Below are 17,650 nucleotides of genomic sequence, written 5' to 3'. Positions count from 1 at the left end.
AAAAAAAAAAGAAAAGAAAAGAAAAAAAGGCCTACATGTCAAGCTGTATCTTGACCCTTCAGTAAGAGCAGTTGTTTCTTTAGACAGGAAGTCGACTCGCATACGAAAATGGTACTGCCTGATGGGAGCTACTTTTAGCGGAAAAGTGAGATAACAGAAGGCAAAACTGCCTGTAGAGGTCTCTGCACATCCGAGGCATCCAGAACTATAGACACTTTCAGACACTGCTCTTTTATCCCTGAAAACTTGTGTGATCATTCAGTCTCCAAGCAGCCTGTTCTTGCTTGTTTGGGTTTGAAAAATGAARCAAGGGGTTGCATGGTTGCATTTGGCGAAACTTGTACTGCAGCTTCATAGCTCTGCACAGATTTCAGCAATTCCTAATTAGTAAAATAGAATAATCTCATCTCCTATGACATGGGAAGCCACAAGCACAGAGGTCAACGTAATTTAGTTTCCCTGRGTCTTCAAAATCTCTTGTACTTTCAAAGAGAGTAACCCTGAATCACTACTGCCTTTCTTTTTGCTTGGATTTCTCTTGGATTTTTTGGGATCAGCTGTTCCAAACTGCACCAGAGTGCCTAACAAARCCCTTGCCATGATTACTGTTCAGAGATAGTATGCATATTAATATATAGTAGTAGAAATATACACACACTGCCTAACTATCTTCATTTGGAGCACTGCTGCTCCTTTATACAAAGAAGGCTATATTTATTCTTAGTAACTCTTACATAGCTCTCTGCTGCCATGTTCTGTTATTAGCTGTTTTCAGTAAGATGTGTAGGTTTTCATCAACCAGAAGCAGTGTGCACTTAATCCTAGCCAAAGTTATTATGTACTGTATTTAACACAGACATACATCCATCAGGATTCTGTATTTTTCACAAAACAAGCTAGAATAAATTTATACACTTGCTTTGAAGATGTCTGGGCTTCTAATGTCTGTGAAATCTTCAAGTTCCAGTTTTGTCCAGTCCAGTAATAGTACGTCTCCTGACCACTACAAATACCATGACATCTCAAGAACAGCGGCAAAGATGTCCTACAGAATATTTTCCTCTGATTTTTACCTTTGCTGAATAACAAAATCTACTTTAATGCACTGATTTCCATTAACAGGCTTTACAAATATCACCAGGATTTACAAAAGCCTCACAGTGATCATCAATAAAGCTCATACAGATGTATTTCTGTGCATATGAAGGAWGCAGCTGTTTGTTGAACTTAGGGTAATAAAATCTTCCTTGACATACAAACAGTGAAAACAACATATCAACATGCCCAATGTGTATCAACAGTTCTTGTTAAGTTTCATATTTCCAAGGTTTATTAGACYATTTCTCTGCATTTCTCTGAACAATAGAGAAATCTGAGCCATAGACACCGGGAAGAAAACATATGGCAAATACACAAGAGAATACAAAAATCCTCTGCTTCCAGTGCARTCCTCATCTATGGCCACTAAAGGTATATTCAAACAGTGAGCAGAGTAAATAGCAAGAAAGCTTATTAAAAAATAATTTGAAATGTTTTCAGTATAATAGCTGTTAATGATAGATATATCATCTTTAATTTGGTTCACACAGTTCTACAAGGACATTCAGGTCCTTATCAGTTTTCTCATTAAAAAGTAAAACTCTTCCTAAACTAGATATCCTTCACTATTAAACAACTGGAAATATTCTTCTAATCTCATTGCCCATAGAGGGAGATAATTTGAAGCTTATAAGCAAGATCAAAGCCCATAATGATTAACACCTGAAAAGGTCTAAAGTTGTGCTGCAGCTGACTTTGTATAAACAGGATCCTTCTGCATTTATTCTTATCCCACATGCTTTGGGTGTAAGAATTTACAGGGACTAATTTAGAGGGACAGGTACTTGTTTGTGAAAATTGGAGTTCATTGTCRGTCTTTTTCCGGTTGTACTTGCACTGAGGCATGGATGATGGCAAGGGTCTAACAAACCAGATTTCGCCTCCACTTACTATTTTGCTTGCTGAACTTGGCCACTGTTTCTTCTTTAATTAGATATATAATAGCTACATTCTTTAAAAGTCTTCTCAACCACTTTATTCAAAATTTTCAAGATTTGAATTCCAGGCTTTCAGTAAAAGTTGTTTATTGCAGGAATAAATTCAGGGAAGAAGAAAGCTGRATTTTGTGAAGTTTTATTTACATATCTAATTATAAAGATTTTACTGTGTAATTATATTTTCTGTAACTTGGCACTTTTACTTGTACTTTTAACCAAAAGCTTTTTGGACTACTACACCTTGTGTAAGCAAACATAACTATCTTTAAAGCAATGAAGATGTCTCTAGAGAGTCCAGTTTTGATCTTTATTAGCTCCTCCTGACACATTTTAACTTCACCTTGCAGATGTCTAACAAATATTCAGTCCCTGACAGCTAGTTTATTCCTTTCTTTTTCAAATAATATATTTTTCATCTCTTATCTGCTCTCATAAAATATTTTTACTCCATCCTGATTCTTCTGGATGTATTGGAACAATAAAATAGAGTCAAACAATGAGTCCTATTCATTCATACTGCTGCTCTGATAAAAGACCAGAGGTTAAGAATTTTCCATGGTAACTAGAATGGCTTAAATATCTTCTGACAATAACATGATGGATTTTGATTTTAGTCATTCAGGAATAAATYTATCACTTCAAGTAAAGTTACTCCAAAGATATTCACCTATTCTTCAACCCTTTACACTGGGTGAGAAGGACTTTGTACTACAAAGGAGTCGTAACAACCCTGACTCCAGAAAAAAGAAAAACCTCCTGGCTTGGATGCTGGGGGTGAAATGTCTGTTGACTGTACCCAAGACAGACAGACTCCAGCAGACATCAGAGTAGTAGATTTGCTAGAGAGGGGTCCAGAGACAGGCAAGTTTGTTGAGGATGAAGGCATGTAGCCGCAGGAAAATATGTCTGTTTTCAGCAAATTCAGATTGTTTATCCAAACCATAGAATCATAGAATCAGTAAGGTTGGAAGGGACCTCTCGAGATCATCTAGTCCAACCCCCCTGCTCAGCAGGGTCACCTAGAGTGTGGTAGACAGCGTTGCATCCAGGCGGGCCTTGAAGATCTCCAGAGAAGGAGACTCCACAACCTCTCTGGGCAACCTGGTCCAGTGCTCCGTCACTCTCACAGGGAAGAAATTCCCCCTCACGATCAGGCRGAACTTCCTGTGCTTCAATTTCTGCCCATTGCCTCTTGTCCTGTCACATGGGACAACTGAAAAGAGTTTGTCCCTGTCCCCTTGACACCCTCCCTTCAGGTACTTGTACACAYTGATAAGATCCCCCCTCAGGCTTCTCTTCCCCAGGCTGAAGAGACCCAGCTCTCGCAGCCGTTCCTCAAATGTTCACAGTAATCTTGATTACCTTCAAAATGCTGAAATTTAGTTGCATCACTAAATTTATGGGAAGTGTCATGGGTTTATTCATACAGCTAATCATTTGCTGGACCAGGCTGCTCTGACGACATAGGGTAATTATTCATTGCAGCAGTGTTTGTGATCCTTACTGCCATTTGACAGTTGGGTATGTTTATGCAGGGTAACTTCTTTTTTATTTTTTAATGTACTAAATTTATGCTGTTTAAGACTGTAGTCYTTTAAATAAAATAAAGTGTCCTAAAATATCTTTCAATAAAATAAAGTGTAAAGTGTAATTGCTGATTGATTGACACGTCAGTCATGATATTATCCAACGCTTCAATGGATGGAGTTACCTTCGCTTGAATTAGTGCAGAGGAAAAACAGGTGTAATTGAAAAATGATTATTTTTGAAGGGAGGAAAATAAGGACACAATATATCTGCTTCAGAATGAGCATTCTGAATGGTCATTATATTCATTTTGGCATGGTAAACCTGATTAAATAGTCACATTTTGAAATCTTTATGAGATTCTTAATTATTAATAACATCAACAGACTGAAAAAAATTTAGGTTAGGTGTGGAGAGAATTTGGCTCTGCAAAGACATTACTTAAAAGCAGTCTTTTTTACATGACTGAGCACATGTGCACATAGACGAGGATACTCACACTTTCCAATGAAGTTACATTTATAAATAGTTTATAAAGAGTTGGTAAGCAGTGTAGGTTATTGCAGAATTCACAAGGTCCATAGTTTACTTATAACCATGTATAACACCCTCAAGTAGTGTGCAACCAAGTATAATTTATGAAAGTCATATCCATAGTATTGTTTATGATGTATATTAATCATTTATTAATCCTTTATGAACTATTTATAAGCACAATCTTAATGGAAAGCATGGCTGACTAGCTACTCCCTTGCACTAGCTAGAAAGTACCAGCTGCATGGGATTTAAAGGTTGCCTGCTTCTTTGCCCTTTATTTAATGAGCTGAACAGTCTTTAGACAAGGCAACACTCAGTAGCTGTTCCCTTACAAACAACTACAAAGTTGGAAGATTGAGATGAACATTACTAAGAATTCAGAAGAGGAGGCTACAGTTTCAAGCAATAAGGCTAAACCCTTTTACTGCATCTCCTCCAATATTTCAGTCCTGTCATACTACTACTCAGACTCAGACTCTATGAGTTGAACTCCTTGCAAAAGATCCACACATATTACAGTCTATGAAGTCCCAGTTCCCAAGGATTCTTGCATAGTTTGGTGGATCAGACCACCAAAATAGGAGCCATACTTTTAGCAACTGAACAGAGGAAAGTTGGGGTAGAAATATGCGCATCCATCAGTCCTTATGATTTCCACAGGAACATGGGAAATATGGTCCAGGCTACTACAAATGTCTGGGAGCAGATCCTGGCTTGCAGGATTATTTTCCTTCTGCTCCAGAACAATTCTGCCTGTCAAGGTACAGCTACTTGAGCTTGCTGCAGGCAAGCTCCACTAATCTTCATGTGACAGTGCAGTTTTATTGCTGCTCTTTGCTTCTTTATGCATGCTGAAAAATCTCTAGCTGAGGCAATTGGTAGCAGAGTACCATCCCAGCGTGTTAATTCTTCACTTGTACTTTTGCAGGAAACAGATCTCATTCTGACCTTTAATATCTCAATGCATCGTTCTTGGTGGATGGAGAATGGACCAGGCTGCACCGTGACCTCAGTAACCCCAGCCCCAGACTGGGCACCAGAGGATCATCGTTATATCACTGTCTCGGGGTGTTTTCTTGAATACCAGTACATAGAAGTGGCTCACAGTTCTCTTCAGATCTTCCTTGCAGTAAGTGTTTATAAACAGCCTCACTCCCAGCACTTTTTCTTGATTTCTTCTTGCAGTGCTTTATTACCAGTATAGTGGAATATTGTTATTGATTTAGAAACCCTGGAACTAAGTTTTAGAAGCCCTGTAGTGAAACTCTCCTGGCTTGCAGCTACTGCAAGCAACCTGTACATGAAAGCTTCGCTATACACATTTAATGCTGTAAGAACTGCTATCATTACTCTTCCTGGCCTCTATTTTAACCATTGACATTCCCACAAAATACTTGCAGAAAAATTACATTCAAATTACACTAGAAGATATAAGTTATGACAAAATAATCAGTTACAGCTACTACTATGAAAGCCAAAATGAATATGAAAAAGGCCAAAATCAAAGAGATTTTTTTTCACAGTAAAAATAGATTCATTGATCATTGCACAGATCTCATATGTAACTAGTCAAATTACATTGTTTTCTTAAATCAGCAAAACTGACCGGTTGTCTTAACCACATTATTCAATATGCCCTTCAGAAAAATGGGAAAGGTTTTTCTCAAGAGAAGAAAATGTACTTGTAAGTCAAAAGCAGAAATCTTAATCTTTTTATGTGGGTAAGAATCCACTGTTACACCAAGGAAAATTTATGAGCAGTGAAAAACGGTTTGTAATGGTTGGGGAATCTGATAGGTGTTAAACAATATTTACCTGTACTAATCATTTTTCCTGGCTCTAACTCAGGTGAAAAGACTTAATTACATTGAATGGCAAGCTGTATTTTTATGTAGGCCCTAGCAATGCACACACTTTCCTGCCCAAGTGGAGATATATATATATTTATACCTGATTGCAAATAAAGTCATTACTATATATAAATTTAGTTCAACACCTGGGTACATGACTCCCACTATATACATTTTTGTGCAGAGGATTCCAAAGCTTTGTTCAAAGATGGACCACACCAGCAAAAGAGGGGGGAAATTTGGTTTGCCAGGTGCAGAAGTTAATCTGGATAGCCTGTAACATAGAATGTGGCTCTCAGCTATTCCAGAGGTGAACAGGTTTAGCTACCTATTCCCTCTGTGTCAGTACATCTCTGTGACAGCTCCACATGTAAGCAGTTAGTAGCTGATTCACCTGAAAGCACTGCTGCCCCCCTTCACGGGAGCCAACCCAGACCTCTTCTGGGCTYACCAGGTGGGCAGCTTGTAGCAGAAGGAAATGACCCTGATCAAGTTGTTAGGGAGGCAGGCACTGGATAGTTTAGCAAGATAAAAGCAGTCCTCACTCCAGATAGTACACAAGTGCAATTTTGACAAGCTACAACTGATGGAAAAGAGACAAAGTGCAAAGAAATCAGATTGACTAAATAAGTATGATCAAAACAGCTTTACAACTTTATCTAATAACCAATTTTACTTAAGTCAGACTTAATCTGAAAGGAGATATCCTTATTTTTCTGTCTTATTTTTTGTGTGTAGTGAATGGTGAAAAAGAAACTCAAGGAATGCATAGTTCGGGCCAGATTCTGTTCTTATTCTGGGGAAACATAAGTACAGTGCAACAAAAATTTTTGTGTATCTATGCCACAACAGAGCTGCATTGCTTGATAAGACCATTCTTTGCAAGCCAGAGGAATGATTCAGAACAAAAAAAATCAGTAATCTGACAGCTGTAGCAAACTAAATATATTTTTACATTTCTATTCCTGTCACTGTAAATGTGATTATCATAGGTAAAGAGGTATGCATTAAAAGTATAGGACAATTTTCCAAACTTAGTGCTTAATGCTTACATATACATCATTTTCACTTTTCTGAATGGGGTTCTAATAGAAATGCTAGCATAAATCACAATCATAATAAATGTGGTGAGTAAAAGGAATTACCAAGTGCTGCTCAGTGATGTATAGCACAATGTTAGAAGAGCAGATATTGCTTGATTTTGAGCAAACTAGCTTTCAACAAGCCCAAGCCTTGGATTAGATTTATCTCCAGTTAGTAGAAAGAAATTAATCTTTCCCTTCAATTTTCTTTTATAGGCACTTCAGTGGATCTTGCACTTTAACTGTAAAACTATAAATTGCCACCTGCAAATTGGTTACTTGCTTTCTGTTTGTATTTCTGTATGTTCATGACAGTGATCAAGCGAATGTTGATCTTGGCTTTTTCATGTAGTGTGTTTTTAAGGATGTTTCCTACTGCCTACAGATAAAATTTACAAAGAAATTCAACTTCACTGAGACCTACTTATATCAGTCTTTGAAAATGTTATACTGAGTGTATCTTATATAGCTTGTTATAAGCTCACGGAAGGTTAGACTCCATATAGATATGACATTTTCTGTGAAATACTTAGTGGAAAGAATAAGAAAGCTAAGCTAAAAGCTATAAAAGCTCCTTCATTGTATACTTTCTAAAAAGAAAGGCTCCAGGTGGGTTGTTGCATATTTCAAGGATTGCAGAAAGATACTTTGCCAAGGAGGTAGAGAATACTCAGCATCTCCAAGAAACGTTATCTCCCCACCTTATCCAGGAATGTGCCCTAGAAAATAACAGCATCAGCTTCTGAACCGTACAAATGTTGCTGCTAATATTGTGGAATTCAATACAGATTTTGGTTCTGTAAGAGTGCCATTTTGGAAAACAGTCATTTCTTCTCTTAAAAAGAGTACCAGTTAAGACAACTGGAATGTGAAATGATCCTAAAGGTCAGGAGAGTCCCTATTGTACAGGCTGGTGGTGTTTATTGTGTAACATCTACCTTTGAGACTAAAGAGAGCCAGACATAATGATGCACAGATATTTTGCCAGATTCTGTTGAGGAAAAGATTTTATTCAGAATAAACAAACAACTTGGCCAAAATCCTAACATATATCAGGTCACATTGAAGAAATAATAGCAAATTTTGTGGAGAGAGGAGGGGGAAAAGGAAAGAGGGGGTGGGAGTACTCTACTATTATTGCTATTGCCTGTCAGCACATTTTTGATATCTCTTGATATTCCCTATACTTTGACCAGTTGAAGTTCATGATTCAGAAAATCTTCAAAATGGGGAAAAATTCTTTGAGAASTACTGTGTGCAAGGAAATGTTCTGATAAAATGAGGATTATCCTGATTTGGTAGTTAGCACTTATGTATGCAAAACAAGGCTGGAATAACCACAGCAATAAAGGGGGCTGCAACCGCTCCTTTGTCCCGCGACACAGAGCGCACAGGGCTTTGATGGGTGCTGATGGGAGAACACAGCCCCTCTAGATCCTATGAGTAAACCAACCCTGGCATCAGAGATATGTAAAATAATCGTTCAGTGCGCTTTCCCATTTGTCTTGTAGCCATTTCCATTTCAGCACATTACTTCTTGCTCAGACATTGACTGATTTCGTTTTGTGTTTGTGGATCTCTATTTTGAAAAACTTCCAGTGATTTTTCAGTCAGTTACTATGATAGTTTCATGGGRGTTTTCCATGCTTGGCATGCTTCTCTGACATGGTCTGGTACCAAAATCTTAGTGCCACACACTGTGCTTGTCAGACTTTTTGTGCTCCATACTGATACCTCCTATTTGGTTCTATTTGGCAGCCTATTTCAGACTGAGCTGAGCCTCATTGCTATCATTTTATCTCTATGTTTCTTACCACTTTCTTCCATCAAGTTAAAAAGAGAGAGAGGAAGTTCAGAATGAAGAAGGGAAATGTGAGTGAGGGGAATCTATTTCATTCTTAAGTGCAGCTTTGCAGCCTGCAGTGCTGCAAAATAAACATATTTTTAGGTCACCACCTGCAGAATGCAGCTGTATTAAACCGAATAGAACTGCTAAGGTCATKATTTGTTCTGTTTTTTGTGAAACCCTGAGGTCTGGGAAAAGATGCAGGGAAGACATTTCTACCAAATGACTCCCTCCCTTCYTCCCCTCCCTTTCCCATTTCCCAGTGAATAGCACCATTGAATCTGCAAAGGTGAAATCTTAGCTTTGGATCTTGCCAAAACCAGTACTTTCTTCAACGCTGCGGTGGTAGTTGAGGAAAAATGCATAGCTTCAGCCACAAATAATTCAGTTATTTTGTTGCACAAAGCTAATCCTCACGGCAGTCCTCACATAGGCAAGTTCTCCACTTTACTCATTCTCTCCCAGGCAAGCRTCATTTACAGAGCTATGATATCTAAGCACCTGGACCATCAATGTGTTGTGGGAGGGCCACAATTCTGCCTGTCCCTGATGCCTGCATACTCCCCAGATGAACTGTTCTGGTGATGAAGTGACTTGGATGCTCACATGCTCTATACATTAAAGTGTCCTTATGCGCTTAATGGTTATTGATTCTTGTTGCTTACATCAGAAAAGCTATTTCATTTTCTGAACTCTTGAGTTATCAAGGATGAATATCCTTAAATTACTGATCTCTGGAGATGATTGTTCCAGGTAGAGGATGAGGTCACTGGTACTAATGGACGTCTGATTTGCTACTGGTTTGAGAAATCTAAGTTGCATTCTGCATAGCTTTTATGAAGTGGATGCTGAATGAAAGTTCCCACCTACCCCAAAAGACAGGAGGAATAGCTGTTATTTCACCCTRAAGACAGTGCTCAGGGTATGGAGGATACAGTGAGGAGTATGTACTCCTAACCTTGGCATATAAAAAAGAGGGGGTTGGCTTTGTATATAAATAGCATAGGGACCCCAGGGAACCCACATGGCCAGAAAAAGGTCACAAGCTCACAGATTCACACATACCCACACCCAGTCAGTGTCTGACTTTAGCTRTGGATCCTATACAAAATTTTCTTCCTATGCAAATTTACTGAACTCTTGTTGTAGAACAGAAAAAGGAAGGTTTTGCAGTTAAGAGACTGAAATGTGGTTAAGATCATTGGGTTCTCCTTCCAGATCTACCACTATGTCCTTGAGAAAATCATTTTGCSTCTCTGTGCTTCTTCCTGAAGGGTAGCGAGAAAAGCAAGAATTCCACATTTTTCATGTTAAGTTTGTAAGAGACTATGCCATTTGCATAGACAGGGACCTCTTGAAAAGAAACACTAAATGTGGATGACACCTACTACAGTAAGGCCTTTATGTGATACAAGCAAATTATAATAATGATAATTGCATTTCATACAGAAATGGAGCTCTGATTCTCCACATCTTCCTTCYGCCTGTGTTTTACTCTTTGATTATGCATGACCTGCCCCGCTCCCACAAGGCTTTTCTTGCAAGAGTCGACAAATTAAAATCCATTTGTAGATCAAAACTCTGAAAATATGCAAATAAAAKATCAGCCATGGAGTTAATGTGACAGAATTGCATATCTATTTGCCAATGTAAGATYTAAAGTATTTATTATGCTTGYCTTTTACTTCTCACTTACACATTCGTGAGTCTATTGATTTTAGTGGAACTAAGTGCCTGAGTTATGGGAATAAGACTAATGTGAAGGCATCACCTTAGCCAATTTGGTTTTTAGTTATATAGCCCTCGAAAAGATGAACTGTGTAACATTATTCCAGTAAAACAAGTGAGTGGGGAAAAGGCATTTCTTGTGTACTATATTCACATTATTGATGGTAACTTACATACCAAATAAATAAAACCTTAAGTAAACTATTATGTGCAAGTATTGACCATCTTCATAGTGATCTTGTCCACTGAATTTTTATGTGCTGTACATTAGTCTTAATTCCTTTTGTTCCTTCCTGTATTAGTACTTTAATATATGCATCATGCAGTCATTAAAATTATTATTTTATGCTTTAAATAATTGTAATAGGTAATTATCCATCCATACTAGTTACAGTAAATGTATACTATTTGGGATTCTGCATAGTCTGCATCATGCATAATATCTTTCAAGCTGTGATGCTCTCAGGCTGATTTAAATCATCATGAAACATAACTGTATTATTAACATGTGATAATAAAACTGGATGGCTTCCTAGCTAGCTTCAAAATCTCTGCTTTGTTGCAGACTTACAGTGTGACCTTTGGCAGGGTGCTTAACTCCTGTACCATTTTYTGTCTGTACTGTACAAACAGTAGTTCTCACATATCTCAGAAAGGTGTTGCAAGGATAATTCCATCAAATGTTGCAAGGTAATCAAACAGTACAGTAAGGTAGTCCATGTATATATTTAAACACTTAGGACAGTAGACTAGTTGTACTGTATTAATGCTTCCTGCTTCTCTCAAGGATTAGTAATAATTAGAATAGAGTATTCTAGAAATTGTTAATGTTAACATACTATTCTCATGCCCTTGTGGAGAGATGGGAATACAGAGAAAGAGAGGAGTTTATCCTTAGCCATCTAGTCAGCATTTCTTTTCTGCTTTGTTTTGTGGTTCTTACTGCTTGAAAGTGGAAGTATGGCTAAACTCCTAATTAGTCTCTGAAATGTCCCGTATTAGAAACAAATAAAATAAGAAAACCACAAGTTTACAATGACTATAATTATCTATAGTCCTTTCAGTGCAGAATAACAAAGAAGTGAGAGTGCTGAGCAGAGCAGTGGGAGCAGGATGTTACTTCATAAAAATCTTCTTAACTGGACTGTCTTCTTGTGCTTTGGATCTCCATGCTATACGTATTTGACTCAAATATGCCACTAAGAGTGTATCACCTAAAAATCACCAGTGCACACGGTATGATCACAAAGCAAAGCAACACGTCCTGTCCCAAAGAACTTACAGCCTACCTACAAAACCAGCCAGCCAACCAACAGAGACAGAAAAATGGGGAAAGACAGGAAAATGGAGAGAGAATACAGGCTCGCAATTTCAGTGCGCTTCCTAATTAACTATTGTCAGCTTTTTTGTAGGCATGATAGAAAAGTCCTAAAATGGGTTGTGAACTAGAATAATGAGTTAAATTTGCACTATCCATGGGAAAAAATCTCTTAAAAGGCAGCACAAGAGGAAAGCGTGAAGGTTTGAAATCTATCAGGGAGCTGAGAACTGGCTTGTGGCTCATCAGTGATGCACTCTCTCACACTGACAGTGAATGAGAGGGGACAGATTAGGGAGGGATAAGCTACAAAAGACCTTGCAAAATAAAGCAATAGTTGAATTTGAATGGAGGGRAAAAAAAGTAAAGAGGAGAAATAGAGGGATAAACCAACTCAGGAAAACAGTCTTTRTGGTAGCATTCCTGATGCGCTCAGCCTAGCCTAGGGTGCTGGTTAGGAGCTAGGGAGAACGTGGAACATGGAGAGCAGGACACTCCTATGAAGCTGCAACTCATTGAGTGAGAGAGCAGGAGGGAGTCCAGGGGACAAGCAGACAGGAGAGGTTAAAGGAATGAAGGACTTGTAAAATTTCTATCTGGAGCAGAACAGAAGAGTGAAAGTGCATCCATAGACTGGGAGAGGAAAAATACTTTCCTTTTTTCTCTCTYTCTCTTTTCTTTCTCTTTTCTTTMTTTCTCTTTTCTTTCTCTTCTCTTTCTCTYCTCTTTCTCTTCTCTTTYCTTTCTTTTTTTGAAGACATCGATGAAACCTGAGCAGAGCAAGAGACTAGTAGTTCCTTCAGAGACACTAACAAATGGCAGAGCAGGACTAAAAGCAGCAAACAGTGAGCATAAAGTGTGTGGGTGTATCAAAAGGACAGACTGTATGACRGGAGGAGGAACAAAAGAGTGAAGGCGGGGGATAAGAGGCAGCCTGTCACWGGAATGGAGGAAAAATAAAACCTGCCTAGCAAATGGTGCCATGGAGAATGAAGCAAAAACCAGGACAGTGTCCCCATGGGTCCTAAAATACTACTGAACAGAATCAAAYAGACCTTAAATTTGCATTAAATTCTTCAGATCAAAATGTTGAGGAAATAAACAAGTAGGTCCTTTTCTCATAGCTACAAAAACTTAGGGCCAGGCGCAACCTAAGAACTTGCCATGTGTTAAAGGTTTTTACTGAGTTCGGATAGATGATACGGAAACCTTGGGAAGTTTCACTGCCTGATTTAGGCTTTGGGTCTTGTTAATAATCCAGCATATCCCATTCTCATGCTCAAAATATGTATAATTGGATATGCTTTAAAAGAGCAAAATAAGATAAACATCAGATCTGCTTGCTGCTAAAGTAAAAAGGCAAAGCTCTTGAAAAAATTCTGGTCTCCGACTAGAGCAGTAGACCAACATCAGATTCTTATTTTTCAGTTTTCAATTCCTTTTTGCTGATCACATGTGGCATACAGCAGGTCTATTCATAGTAATACGTAAGCTTGATGCCATTTTCCTTTCTAGCCAACACAGAGCTCTTCAGTTCTGCACATAAGTAGGTCTTGCACATAAAAGCCCTCAGATTTACAGATGTCAGTTTTGTTTTCCTGCCTCCTTTCTGACAGCAGACTCCATCTCTTCAACACACACATACACCCGTGTTCATACCTTGCATATCGGCTGCCTCCTGTTGTGCTTGCAAAGTGGAGAGAATACTTATATGTGAAAAAGGAGACAAGAGCTCACATAATCAACTTATGACTCTTTGAACCTAATAGGGAAAAATAACATTATTTAATTAAGGTGGAGTTCCTTTCTAGGGCAACACAGTGATTGAAAGAAAATTGATTCTAAATGACATAGATCGGTACTTTAGACAGACTAGTTTTTCACAACAGGACTGGGCAGAATGAGCACAATGAGAAGAGRGTATGAATCATTGTAAAGTGTTAATTTAATAACATTGACGTGTCATGTTAGTGGAGGAGCAACATCAGGTTCAGGCTTCTTTGACATTGCCTCAGAGCACAGCGTGTTGCTGTTTCTCTGTTTAACAATAATGTTAGAGCATATGTCATTAGTGTTTTGAAGCATTACTGTAGAAGAGATTTCTTTATGCCTACATATGTTATCTGTTGTTGCTTCTATCAAATTCTACCTGCTTTTCTTCACCAATCCTTGCAGAAAACTGAATTCCACACATCAAAGCATAAACTGTTTTTTAATGAGCAGGGAGCTTTGTAAGTAGAATTGCACTCATTCATTTACCTAAAAGCTTCCCTTCTTAATGAACTGGGCTCATAYAAAGCTAAGTCATATGGTAATTGTGTGAAAACAAGTTTGCTCCAACTCAGTGGAGAGCAGTCAGCTTTAGAGTTACCTGATCAGTGCATGCAGGATTTTCTCTAAGAAAGAGGTTTATTTCCCTGACTAAACAAGAAGCAACAGCACCAGCATGAGCTGAGACTGGAAGAAGCAGTTCTGCCTCTCACAGATTCTCTTCCTGCACTAGCCAAGGAGTGATTTCTTTGGGGGATCAGAACTGCAATATCTAAGAGTTGAACATTAAACTCATTACTTTGAGACCTGAGGGAAGTTTCCTAACAGTTTGGTTTGACTATCTCATATGTATTCCTTCATATAGAGGACTCTGAATCTGCTGTCGGAGTGACCGGTCTSTCTTACCCTATAGAGCAGATAGTTACACAGCACAGCAGCGAGATTATGGTTCCCCAGGTTCAGGACCTCATGGCTGTCCTGGGGCTATATGATGGTGGAGATGCTGGGCTACTAGGTGATGCTGGCTTGCTGGCTTGCTTCCTCCCACAGCTGAGATTTAAATTATTCTTCAGTTGCTGTAATAGCCCAGCCCTGCCTCTGTGTGCATGACACTGTCCTAGCATCAGAGCTGCTTGTGTACTTCCAGCTATATGCAGCTCAAAGCCATARATTGGTGTCTTTTTACTTAGGATTTGGTAAGCATCTCAGGTTTTTCACATTTTTGAAGAGATTAGGGATGAAGAACCTAGTCCATTCCATTTTCTTTCTTTGGATATTCTCTACAAGTGAATTGACATGGTAGAGAAACCAAGTACTCTAATTACAACTGCTTTAGACATATATATATATATATATTAAAAAAAATAAATAAAATAAGAACAGTAAGAAAAAGCACAAGCATCTGATAATCTCAGGTATTCGATTACGATGTATAGTTAAACAGAAAGGAATCCCTCTTCATAGCAAGCGCTCAGTTCACCAACCTCTTCCCTGAGATGATTCAGGCAGTAAAGTAAATATACAAATGCTGCTGCTTAAACTATAGAAATATGCACAATACAGGTATATCACAGTGTCTTTGGGATCARTATTCTTGCTGAGATTAAGTACTGCCTTGTGCTGCCATGCACAAATATTACAGCTGTCATTTTGCCGTTTTGCTTCACACYCCATGAGAACCCCCAGAGCTGAAAGCAAGACACCTCATTTCATGAGCTAAAGTACCCTTTCCTGAATATGAGAGGGATTGATAAACCACACCGCCAACTTTCACACTTGGTTGTGGAGAATAAGGTATTTTTCTAAAAATACAGAAAAGGCCAGCATTACGACATATTTCCAGAGGAAGCTTTCAAATTTGTGTTGAAATTTGTACAGTATACTTTATGTTTCACTTTTGTGTGCTGACAGCACAGCTTCCTGTGCGAAAGATGAACTGAGCTCATAAAAGTATAGCATTATCTATAAAAATGTAGAATTATATATTATATAGCTTTAGTTATGGTAATTGTAGTCACAAACCCACAGTTTAGAAAATCTAGTCTGTTAAATTCACYAGAGAAAAAATTGTAAGCTGTACAGCTCGCAGCAACTGCAGCTGAATCTATATGGAAAGTACTGGTAGATTAATGGAAAATTCCTAAAATTCTTTAAAAAGTCAATTGCTTTTGATGGGGCTAACTACTCCTCAAAAAAAATTTAAAAGAAAGAACTAACTATGCCTAGGAAAAATGGAAATCTAAGAAGCATTTAAATTTCCCTTATTTTTATGAGTGTGTGAATAGAAATCATAATATTGTGTTATGAATTCTGTAATATTTTTCTCCATTTTGTAGCATTGGCAGCGCAAAAAGCCTTTTACCTTCTAGAACAAAGTACCTAAGTTTTTATGGCAAGTGTGTATTTTAGGACCCTTGGACTAAATATCTGAGGCAGGCCAAGAAACTGGTCCTATTATTTTTGCTGTTTGAGGTTCTTCATACAGTCTAAGTGATGGATCCATCTGRGAACTTTCTGAAGAAATAGGATTCTCTTGGAAACTACATCAGCACTGAAATCTTTTATCTTAATGTATCAATGTCAATGAAAATCTTTTAAAGTGTAGGGAAGTGATAATCAAAATGGTACCTTGTTTCCTGCTAGTTTTCCTGGCTGGTTGCTTTGATTCTGGACTCTAGACTACACCTGTACTTGGCCAGGACACAAGCCCAAGAACCGCCACATTCTTTACCTTTCACCACAGCCCCTGTCATGCATTGGGCCCGGACTCGCTACCACTGTGCCAGACCATGTCTGGACATGGTTATACAGTAGCACAAGCCAGGGACCATCCCTGACAGAAAGCTTGGATATAATCACCTTGTTCCTGGGGATAAAAAGAGCTTAGTTGTGTGAATACAGGCTGCATCCTACCAGTTAACCTTTAGACCAGGAGACATTCTCTGAATTACTTCATTTGCCAGTATATCTCTCTATACACTGCCACACATCCACAAAGCCATGATAAYGACATCCTGAGAATTTGGGTTCACTAAAGCCACAGCAATATCAGAGCTAACCCAATCTCTAGCTTTCACGATGTGGCCACACAGCATGGAGTCCAGGAAAGGAAYGTGAGCTTTAACSTAGTAACCTGAGGGGGAAAAAAAAWCTGTTATTTATAGGATAAAACATTTTCTAATGTTTATGTAGCTTGCAAAACAACCTATGTAATACAGAGTATAATCCTCTGTTTATAGACATGACCTAAGGATTCTTAGCTCTCTGCTTTCTACAATGTGGCAATTCTAAGGAGAGAGGAGTCTGAGATCATTTTTTGGCATGTTTGTGCTGGAGCTTCCACCTGAAGCCAAGATTTCAAATGACAGGTAATATTCATTAGTGACAAATATCATTGTTCCATCCAAATGAAGAAAAAGACTCTCTCTTAAAAGTAGAGGTAACCTGTTCTTCTTGTGTATTCTGAGTAGACACCAGAAAATTCTCCCCACTTTTTCAGCAGATGATATCTTCAGTCCTGACTGGACAATCAAACAGCATATTTATGCTCTGATGATATTTTGGGGGGCCTTGTAAGATGCACTCTTTAGCAGCACCACTCATTTAAACTTCAGAACTATTTAGATACCAGTCTTTCAGTACCCAACTGCCGGAAACTGATTGGTATAAAGCAATTCATGTTCCCGAAATCAACTGAGCAGAATTTTTTTCCAGAAGGCGAGATTCTTTTAACTCTACCCTTAAGCTCTACTAACTTAGTTTCCATTCCGTTCYGAACATAGAAAATGAAATAGTTATCTTCTAATGTTTTATACAAATACAAATTAATAATGTGGAAGTGAGACCTTTCCTCTGCTTTATTTTATTTTTGTTGTGTCCAGGCTTTTCTTGAAACTGGAACATATCACTCATGTGTTATGAAATAGAGGGAAAAAAGGCACTTGTAAATTCTTATG

General features: G+C 38.3%; 1 protein-coding gene across 1 annotated transcript in view; it reads left to right on the top strand.

Moving 5' to 3' along the window:
- Positions 1-17,650, top strand: part of NKAIN2 (sodium/potassium transporting ATPase interacting 2) — a gene marked incomplete at its 5' end in the record, with an annotated part of 551,052 nt that overhangs the window by 462,659 nt on the left and 70,743 nt on the right. The window contains one exon of the mRNA XM_085314457.1: positions 5,029-5,229. Within this exon, the coding sequence (XP_085170583.1) occupies positions 5,029-5,229 (201 nt within the window). The remainder of the gene's footprint in view (positions 1-5,028; positions 5,230-17,650) is intronic.

Source organism: Rhea americana, unplaced genomic scaffold (assembly GCF_003343005.1).
Source record: "Rhea americana isolate MKP2758 unplaced genomic scaffold, rheAme1 scaffold_110, whole genome shotgun sequence".
NCBI lineage: Eukaryota > Metazoa > Chordata > Aves > Rheiformes > Rheidae > Rhea > Rhea americana.
Note: the sequence above shows the minus strand (reverse complement) of the source record. Positions and strands in the feature narration are given on the sequence as shown.